This window comes from Sapajus apella, unplaced genomic scaffold, assembly GCF_009761245.1.
Source record: "Sapajus apella isolate SASKATOON/1434 unplaced genomic scaffold, GSC_monkey_1.0 scaffold97, whole genome shotgun sequence".
NCBI classification, from domain to species: Eukaryota; Metazoa; Chordata; class Mammalia; order Primates; family Cebidae; genus Sapajus; species Sapajus apella.
Window position 1 is genome coordinate 4,580,030 of NW_022437037.1, and position 9,762 is coordinate 4,589,791.

At 48.7% G+C, this 9,762-nt stretch overlaps 2 protein-coding genes across 5 annotated transcripts in view; one reads left to right on the top strand and one right to left on the bottom strand.

Moving 5' to 3' along the window:
- CUNH9orf78 (chromosome unknown C9orf78 homolog) overlaps positions 1–2,644 on the bottom strand; it is an 8,202-nt gene extending 5,558 nt beyond the window's left edge. The window contains exons 1-4 of the mRNA XM_032257593.1: positions 2,458–2,644; positions 2,023–2,082; positions 984–1,035; positions 776–846 (exon numbers count right to left, since the gene is read on the bottom strand). Coding sequence (XP_032113484.1) covers positions 776–846; positions 984–1,035; positions 2,023–2,082; positions 2,458–2,540 — 266 coding nt within the window. The 5' untranslated portion in view covers positions 2,541–2,644. The remainder of the gene's footprint in view (positions 1–775; positions 847–983; positions 1,036–2,022; positions 2,083–2,457) is intronic.
- A 101-nt stretch (positions 2,645–2,745) lies between these two features.
- Positions 2,746–9,762, top strand: part of USP20 (ubiquitin specific peptidase 20) — a 39,793-nt gene continuing 32,776 nt past the window's right edge. For 2 of the 4 annotated variants that reach the window (XR_004262416.1, XM_032257565.1), the window contains exon 1: positions 2,773–2,839. The gene's annotated coding sequence lies outside the window, so the exon portion shown is untranslated. Of the gene's footprint in view, positions 2,840–2,861; positions 2,962–9,762 lie in introns of those variants that run through there. The other 2 variants (XM_032257567.1, XM_032257566.1) reach the window with 2 other exon arrangements.

Below are 9,762 nucleotides of genomic sequence, written 5' to 3' on the forward strand. Positions count from 1 at the left end.
TCCTGACTTCAGGTGATCCACCCACCTCGGCCTCCCAAAGTGCTAGGATTACAGGCGTGAGCCACCATGCCCGGCCAATTTTTAAATTTTATTTTTTAAAGACGGGGTTTCACCATGTTGGTCAGGCTGGTCTCAAACTCCTAACCTCAGGTAATCAGCCCACCTCAGTCTCCCAAAGTGCTGGCATTATAGGCATGAGCCACTGCAGCTGGTCTGTATGTATTATTTTTGTAATTGTGTTTTTATATGAAACTTACCCATGGGTTCACTTATTTTATTTTTTTTGAGACAGGGTCTTTCTCTGGAGTGCAGCGGTGTGATCACAGCTCACTCACCCTCCCTGGCTCAAGTGACCTTCCCACTTTAGCTTCCTGAGTAGCTGGACTACAGGTGAATGCCACCACACCCAGATAGTTTTTGTTTTTGTTTTTGTTTTTGTAGAGACAGAGGTCTCATTATGTTGCCCAGGCTGGTCTTAAACTCCTGGTCTCAAGCTATCATCCTGCCTCAGCCTCCCAAAGTGTTGGGATTACAGGCATGAGTCATCATGTCTATAACACACTTTTACAAAAGGAGTATATCAACTTGGCTCTAGGTTAACTTTTAAAGAGTTTTTGCTATCTTTTGTTTTTAAAGAACATACCCTTTGCAAAGCACAAAACCTGCTTCAAGATGTCCCACTAACACTGCTGCTACAGACCCCAGCTCTCTGAGGGAACCCAGACCCAGGCAGCGGCTAAAGGTGAGTTTGTGTATCAGCCTGTTCTGCACTTACTTATCTTTGCCCCTTTCCTTCAGTTTCTTCATATCCACCATACCACCTGTCTTCATCTGAAAAGGATCATCCTGTGGAAAGCAAACACAGTTAAGAGGAAGCATCTAAATAAATGGCAGCGGAATGTATTTTTTTAAAGCACAACCACTTACTGAAGAGCACTGCAGGGAGGGCTGCCATAAAACCCAGGGAAGACCCCATAACTTACCACTAGAGTGGTCTCTTCCTGCACCTTCTCTCCCACCAGCAGGGCCACAGCACTGAGCAAAACCAAAAAAGGGGAGGGAGAGAAATGGCATCATTCAGAGATAAGGAAGAACCCTCTCAAGTTTGTGGATTGCAACAGTTGAGGGATTTGAGGGGTGGGCAGGCAAGCCAGCCGGAAGAGCCTATAAGCATAAAACAGGGCTCAACAAGCACCACAGATGGTGGAAGAAGGGTGGGCTGGTGGTGAAGCAGTACACTTTCCCACTTTCCTCTAAAGCCATTTGGCATTATCCTGGCCCAGAAATCTCATTTCTAAGATATTCTCATCATGGAAAGTGCAGCTAAAGATAATTTAAAGAGAATATCCACTGCAGCCTTATTTGATAGTAAAAATTTACAAAATCACCTACATGTCCCCAAATAGAGAATTTGTTAACAAATTATGATACACACATCTGGTAGAATATTATGCAGCCATTAAAAAGGTTTTCTGAAAAATATTCCACAATATGGGTGAATGCCCACAATGCCATAATGAGTTGAAAAGAGCAGGGAATAAAAGTACTTAGAAAGTTGTTCACAATCTCAGAGAGTGAGAGAGAGAGAAAACAAATTGGAAAGAGTATTAAATATTAACACCAGTGCATTGCTGGGTGGTTTTGCGAGGAAAAAATATGTTAACACTGGTTATTTCTGGATGGGAGAATTACGGGTGCTTTTTATTGTATTGGCTGTACTTTCCTAAATTAGCCAAACTCTTAACGATCGATATGCATCTCACAATTAATTGGTTTTAATAAAAAATGCGAGTTAGTGACCTGTTTCTGTACCTCTGGAGCACACCCCAAGACGACACAGCTTAGGGCATGTCCTGGTTAAACATTTGCAAAGAACGCTGTTCTCCTCTTTGGGCAGTGGAAGGTGTATACTGTGTCAAGAGAAAAATCTACGTCTCTGGAGATAGTTGTGACAGCGACCCCGGCGCGGGTGTGTCTGTCGTCCCCGCCTCCTCCTCCTCCCCTTCCCCCCGTGGTACCCACCTCACCCCGTTGGGCCTCTTCCTCAAGTTCTGTACCTCTCTGGTCTCTTCCAGTTTTAATCTTAAAAAATAAAAAAAGAATAAGATGCAAAGCATAGGCTGAGTGACTCCCCGCGGAATCCAAAGCCAGCAGAGCCGGCAAGGCACCTTCGAGGGCATCCCAGCCCAGCTGCTGAGCTACTACCATAGGGGTCCAGAGGACGACCTTGTGCCTAGACCCACCGGGAGTCAGAGCCACTGTGCATCCCAGAAGCATGTCGCCCAACTGTGCGGGCTTGGGGCAGCGGCCTCACTCCTTCGGCCTCAATTTCTGCGTCCGCAGAAGGAACAACCGCCCGGGCTCAGATAACAATGTCAGCTAAGCGCCCGGCCGGTGGTGAGTTCCCCAAGCACGTCTATCTCCTCCAGGCCCATGGGAGCCCCGCCCCAAACGCACCGAACCTCCTCTGAGTCCTGCTCATCTTCCTCTGACTCCGAGTCGCCCCGGCGGCGACGGAAAATCTTCCCGATGACCGGCATGTTGACAAAGTCCCAGCGGCCCAGCCGCCGCGCCGCTACACCGCAGCCCGGGCTGCTTCCGGCGCGCCGCAGCACTGTCAGAGCGCCAGCCCCGCCTGGCCCCGCCCCCAACCGGGCGTTCCCCGCCCTCGGCACGCACCGCCCGCGTGGCCACGCCCCCTCCCCTGGCGTCAGCCTCTCCCAATTGGACAGCAGAGGTAAGGAGGTGGGGCGTCGCCGGACGGCCCCACAACCCTGTGCGGCGCAGTGGAGGGGGCGCGCTTGACTGACAGGAGGCGGCGGCGCGGTTGCGAGCGCAGGTGAGTTCCGGGCCGCCGCCGGCCGCTTCGGTGGGCCGGGCCTCTCCGAGCTTGGGCGACCCCAGCCCAGCTCCGGTCTGACAGGGCCTGGCCTCGCCAGGTGCGCCAGACGCCGCGGCCAGGTGAGCCCGGGAACCCCGGCCGCCGCCGCCCCTCTCCCCTCCTTGGGCGGGCGTCCAGGGGGTCCTCAGGGCCCCGGCACCTGACTCTGAGCCCCCTGGGGGCTCGTGCCTTCTGCAGAACCCTGGCCGCCCCCCTCTCATTTCTGCTGGGGCCTCACCTAGCATTGAAAGCATCCGCGTGGCGTCTCGCGGCTGGGGCGCTGACTTTTCTTTCCTCGGGCTCTGAGCCCTGACGTGCATTTTTTTCTTTAGGAACAAAAGATGACCACTTCCCTGCGGTGCTAAATTAGAGTCCCAGCGCCGACAGCCCCGCACATAATGGCTTCCAGCTTCTCCGCGAGGAGAGGCGCGTCTGATGTTTTGAAGCCACGCAGGAGGGTTTCAGGCCAGGGAGGCTCCTCCTCAGTGCTTGTCGGCCACCCCTCTGGACCTTCATGGGTCTCATTTTCCTCCTTTGGTCGGGAGGTCTGTCGCGCTACCCTCCGCCCCTTCCACCCCGAGGATGCATTGAGGATAAAGTTTATTTGAAAAATGGGTATCAGCAAACGCTTAGGAAATACCAACGTGCGTAAATAATGGCTTCTAGGACTCTTAAGAACCCCTTAAGCAACAGTAGTTTTCCTTTTCTCAGTATCATCCCTTTGAGAACTACGTCTTATGAACCAGTTACTATGTGGCAGGCCTTGGGCTAAGCATAATCTCATTGAATTCTCCCAGCAATCCTTTGAGGTAGATTGTTTTTCGTTCTACAAATGAGAATGCGGAGTCTCGGAGGGGCAGTGCGCGCCTCAAGTTACACAGCTAGGAGGTGGAGCAGGAATTGGTTGCAGGTCTGTGTCTGCCGCACGGTTTGCACAGGGCCTGGCACAGAAGGAGTGCTGTAGGTGTTTGCTGCTGCAGCTGCTGTTACATCTCATTGGCTGGGGGGAAGGGGCGATGGGGACTGTTTGGGGTTCCCCCCTCTGGAAGACCACTCCGAAGCAGGGCAGCATTTCTGGAATGCCTTGTGTTTTCTCTGGCACAGTCTCCGCTGAGATTGTTCTTCTCTTTTTTGGACTGGAAAAAATAGACTCACGACTTCCTGCAGCAGCCTTTTATTTTTGGTCAAAAGCCATATATTAAAGTCTCAAAGTCTTGCCCTCTGCAGACTGGTTCAGCCAAAGCCAGATGCACGTGCACTCACTGGACGTGGAGTCCCTGTCAGATGATGGAGAGACTCCTTGGGCATTGCTGCAGGAGCCCAGGGAGTCAGCGTCTGCAGCTCTCATGCTCTCAGAGGTGGCTCTGAATCTGCCCATCCACCAGGGGTTACCGGACACTACTAAGGAAAGGGCAAGAAGGCCAGGGGCATTTCTGGACCCTCCTCCTCATCTGTAATCCCAGGATACAGATGAGCTGCCCACACCCTTTCTCCATGAGGCCAGAGTACCCAGTGATACCTACCACCTGTGCTGTGGCAGATCCAATTGAGGGCTGTGTAGCAAAAGAAATGCTGAAAAAGTGGCAGCTATGGATCTGGCAGTAAGTGGCTTTTCAGAGAGACTGCAGCCCAAGTCCTACTGGGTCCTTTTTTGTTTTGTTTTGTTTGAGATGTAGTCTTGTTCTGTTGCCAGGCTGGAATGCAGTGGCACAATCTCTGTTCACTGCAACCTCCACCTTCTGGGTTCAAGCAGTTCTACTGCCTCAGCCTCCCGAGTAGTTGGGATTGCAGGTGCACATCACCAAGCCAGCCTAATTTTTGCATTTTTAGTAGAGACGGGGTTTCACCATGTTGGCCAGGATGGTCTTAATCTTCTGAGCTCGTGATCCGCCTGCCTCAGCCTCCCAAAGTTCTGGGATTACAAGTGTGAGCCACCTTGCCTGGCCCTTGCTGGGCCCTTTTAAGGGTAGGGTGAGACTGCCTCTCAAAAAGACCCTCCCAGAAATACAGGTTCTATGCAGTTCCAAGACAAGTTCTAGATTTTAGTCTTGTTTGGGAGTTCAGTTGTTTGTACAGATGCAAACTAGGTTTGGGTTGCTTTCCTAGCTCCTTTCTGGAGCCAGATGAAATGTTGGCTCATTTCAGGGTTCAGGGAGCATTCATGTCTGGGTGGATTTGGGATCCAGCAGCGTGATAATAGTTCACAGCCCAGCTAGAGTCGGGATTCAATAAATGCATTTATTGGATCAATGTATTCAACAGATACTTAGCATTTACTATATGAAGCAGGTGCTGTTCTAGGTGCCTGAAATAAGTCAGTGAGCAGAAGACACAGAAGATCCCTGATTTAGTTGAGTGTATGTTCTGATAATAAAGTATGTAAAGTATGTTAGAAGGTGATAAGTGCTATGGAAAAGTAAAAAATAGAGCAAGGCAAGGGAATTGCCTCCAGGAGGGAGGGAGAGTGGAGCTGCAAATTAAAATTAGCACATTCTGGTTTGTGATTTGACTGGGAAGTGACACAGCAGTGGATGGACTGATAGGCCTTGGTTCCAGTCACTGCCTGGTGGTTTTAAGGGTCTGTAAGCTTGAACTTTATTTTAAAAAGCTTTTATTTAGAATGTACACCTTGAACTCAGGTCCTGATTGTGGGGTATTTAACAGTGATGAAAGAGCCAGGCTTTTCTTAGCTTTTCACCTTAACAAGACAAATATCCAGCTGGTTCCTATTAACATGAAAGAGGACACTTGGTGAAACCATGCTAGTTGACAACAATTTTTTTTTTTTTTTTTTCTTTATGAGACAGAGTGTCTCTCTGTCACCCAGGCTGGAGTGCAGTGGCTCAATCCCGGCTCACAGCAACCTCTGCCTCCTGGATTCAAGTGATTCTTTTGTCTCAGCCTCCCAAGTAGCTAGGACTACAGGCGCCTGTCACCATGCGTGATTAATTTTTGTATTTGTAGTAGAGATGGGGTTTCACCATGCTGGCCAGGTTGGTCTCGAACTCCTGCCCTCAGATGATCTGCCAGCCTCAGCCTCTCAAAGTGTTGGGATTACAGGCATGAGCCACTGCTTCCAGCCTAGAAACGTTCCTGTTGATGGAATCATGTATTTGTTTCCCAAACCTGCTGTAACAAAGTACCATAGACTGGATGGCTTAAACAACAGAGATTTATTTTCTCACGGTTCTGGAGGCTGGAAGTCTCAGATCAAGGTAACGACGGGTTTGGTTCTTCTGAAGGACCTTTCCTTGGCCTGCAGATGGCTGTCTTCTTGCTGTGTAGTGGCTTGGTCTATCTTCTCTGTGAATCCACATTTCTCATCTCATAAAGATATCGGTAAGATTAGATTAAGGCCTTCCCTAAGATCTTATTTTAACTTAATTACCTGTTTTAAAGACATTATCTTCAAATCTGATTACATTCTGAGGTACTGGTGGTTAGAACTTCAGCATATGAATGGGAGAGAGAAAACAATTCAGTCTATAACAAATGCTGTACTGTAATAGGTAGTCCGTACTCAGACGTGCTGGTTGTCCCGGTGATGTTCTTTGTGACATCCCCCCACTTGATCCACGATCCAGTTTTGTCATGTCTCTTAGTGTCTTGCCTGGAACAGTCAAGCCTTGTCTTAGCCTTGGTGGAGAAAAAAGGGAATCTTCAAGTTGCAAGGAAGCAGGAGTGCTCAGCAAGAATGAGGGTTCAGGAGCACAGGCTGCCCCAGGACAGGAAGGCTGTTGAAGGATTGCTCTTGTCCCTGAAGTTGCCTTTCCTGGCTTTTTGTTTGATGTCAAAAGCACCAGGAGGTGAGCTTGGATCCTAAGTGCACCAGGACTCCGTGAATGAGTCACCTGCTGTGTGTCTGACTCCATCACCATGGTGCCTGTTTGTTGCTGGGCTGGTTGGCCTGCAGAGCCCTGAGTGGCCTCATGGAGGGCGCCATTCTGAGTGACTTTGAACATGTGACTTCCATTCCTACCAATTTCGGTGTCCTCATGTATAAAACAGCCAGCGACACAAATTATACTAGTAAATATTTTTTGAGCATTCTTGTCATGTAAATCAATAGAAAATCTGAGCTACCCAGAAAGTCATTAAACAGTGTTTACTGTGCATTGGGTCACTTCATCTTCTCGGTGCTGTCATTGTCCCCATTTTATGGATGTGGAGACCGGGCGATGTATTTATTTAAAGTCACAGACTTGCAAGGGGCAGAGTGAGGTGTTGAACCCAGGGCTACTTGTCTCTAATTTCCTTCCATAGTGACAGTCACCTCCTAAGGTAATGTATGTACAGCAGCTGACCCTCATGAGTGTAGGAAAAGGTGCTGGTGGTGATTATCACCTCCCTAGGGGCTGCTTGCAAGTACCCTGAGGTTGAAGTATGGGACTCTGTGCCCCACAAGAGCAGGGCTTGTGCCTGGCTGTTTCTCAGGACCCCAGGTCACTATTCTTGAGGAGGTTACATGGTCAGTATTGGTTGGGTACCAAAAGAAAACAATATGATAACTTTCAGACAGCTGAGATGTGCACCCTCTTGTCGACCCACGTGTTTCAGATATTTTAGGTCCTGTGTGTGGGATTTTTTTTTTTTTTTTTTGAGATGGGGTCTCATTCTGTCGCCCATGCTGGAGTGCAGTGGTGTGATCTTGGCTCATTGCAATCTCTGCCTCCTGGGTTCAAGCTGTTCTCCTGCCTCAGCCTCCTGAGTAGCTGGAACAACTGGCATGCGCCACCACGCCTGGCTGATTTTTGTATTTTTAATAGAGACAGGGTTTCACCATGTTGGTCAGCCTGGTCTCAAACTCCTGACCTCTTGTGATCCGCCTGCCTCGGTCTCCCAAAGTACTGGAATTACATGCATGAGTCCCCGTGCACAGCCCTGTGTGTGTAATATTAAGTATCCAGTGTTTTCCATACTACTGCTCTTTCCCTTTGTATAAATGATTTTTAACCATTAATTTAAAAAATGTTAATAAACCCTTAACTTTCTATGTTGCACATACTCATATACTGCTGATAGGCAGATAAATTTATATAATCTAAAGGGAAGCTTATCAGTATCTATGTGGAGCCTTCAAAGCACACATTTTGACCTAGTAATTTTTCTTTTGGTCAAAGATGTAGGCTGGGCGTGGTGGCCTACACCTGTACTCCCAGCACTTAGGGAGGCCGAGGTAATTGGATCACTTGAGGTCAGGAGTCCGAGATTAGCCTGGCCAATGTAGTGAAACCTTGTCTCTACTAAAAATACAAAAATTACCTGGGTGTAATGATGGGTGCCTGTAATCCCAGCTACTCAAGAAGCTGAGGCAGGAGAAACGCTTGAACCCTGGAGGCAGAGGTTGCAGTGAGCTGAGATCATGCCACTGCACTCCAACCTAGGTGACAGACTAAGACTGCGTCTCAACAACAACAAAAAACAGGCTGGGTGCAGCCGCTCACACCTGTAATCCCAGGACTTGGGAAGCTAAGGCGGGCAGGTCACCTGAGGTCAGGAGTTCAAGACCAGCCTGGGCAACATGGCAAAACCTTGTCTCTACCAAAAATACAAAAATTAGCCAGCCTCATAAACTGGTCTCTCAATAAATAAATAATAAATAGGTAAAACTTAGAAACAAAAATACAAAAAAACACGTTGAGTGCACATCTTGACGTGAGTGAGTCACGTGGAGAGGTGTGCTTGGGAGCCATCCAGTTAGCAGCTTCGGGGACTTCTGGGACCACTCACATGCTGCTGCCCCTTTTCTGAAAACAACCTTTGTAGGCTCAGGGCCATGCCTGGCACAGGGGCCTGGAGAACTCCAGGGGACAGAGGGTCTGTCCCCTACGGTGCTCTCGGGAATTGGGGAAAGCAACATAGGAAGCCAGATATGCACTCTTCCTATTTCTTATTTTGGAAACTTTAAAAACCATTAAAAGTAACCAATCTTGGTGTTCTTTTTTGTTTTTGTTTATAGGAGCAGAGATGTTACAGGCAAAAGAAAGAAAGGAAAACAGCTCTGTCTCTAGTTAGAGAGTGAGGGGACTGCGGAGAGGAACAGCATTTGTTATTTTTGGATGTTGGTTTTTTAGAGATGGGGCCTTGCTCTGTTGCCCAGGCTGTAGTGCAGTGCCACCATCCTAGCTCACTGCAGCTCTGAGCTTAAGGGATCCCCCTCCTCAGCTTTCCAGAAGCACTAGGATTACAGGTGTGAGCCACTGTGACTGGCGTTATTAGATTATTAGATTAGAATGATGATAGCACAGCCATTCAGGAAGCAAGTATAGAAAGAAAAAAGGCAATACTAGTTCATTGTAGAAAATGCGCACAAGCAAAAAGAAATAAAAATCACTTGGCTCTATCCTCCAGAAGTGATAATAGCATCCTTTCCTTAGGCCCAAAACACGTTATTTCACCAAAATAAGAGTTTACCGTAATAAGAGTTCTTCCTCCGCCTTGACAGGGCCTTGCTGTGTTGCCCAGGCTGGAATGCGGTGGCGCCACCATAGCCCACTGCAGCCTTATACTGACTATAGTAAGAGGCCTCCCACAACCCCAACAGGGCCTTGCTGTGTTGCCCAGGCTGGAATGCGGTGGCGCCACCATAGCTCACTGCAGCCTCGTACTGCTGGGTGCAAGCTACCTCTCGTCTCAGCTTCCGGAGTAGCTGACACTACAGGTGTGCGCCACCATGCCCACCTAAGTTTTAAATTTTTTCTAGAGATGGGTTTTCGCTGTGTTGCCCAGGCTGATCTCAAATTCCTGGGCTCAAGCAGTCCTCCTGCCTTAACCTCCAGAAGTTCTGGAATTACAGGCATGAGCCACGCAACCTGGCCTAACAGTGTTTTGTAACTGTATTTTTGAACCATTCAGCAAATATTTTCTGAGAAGTTACTGTC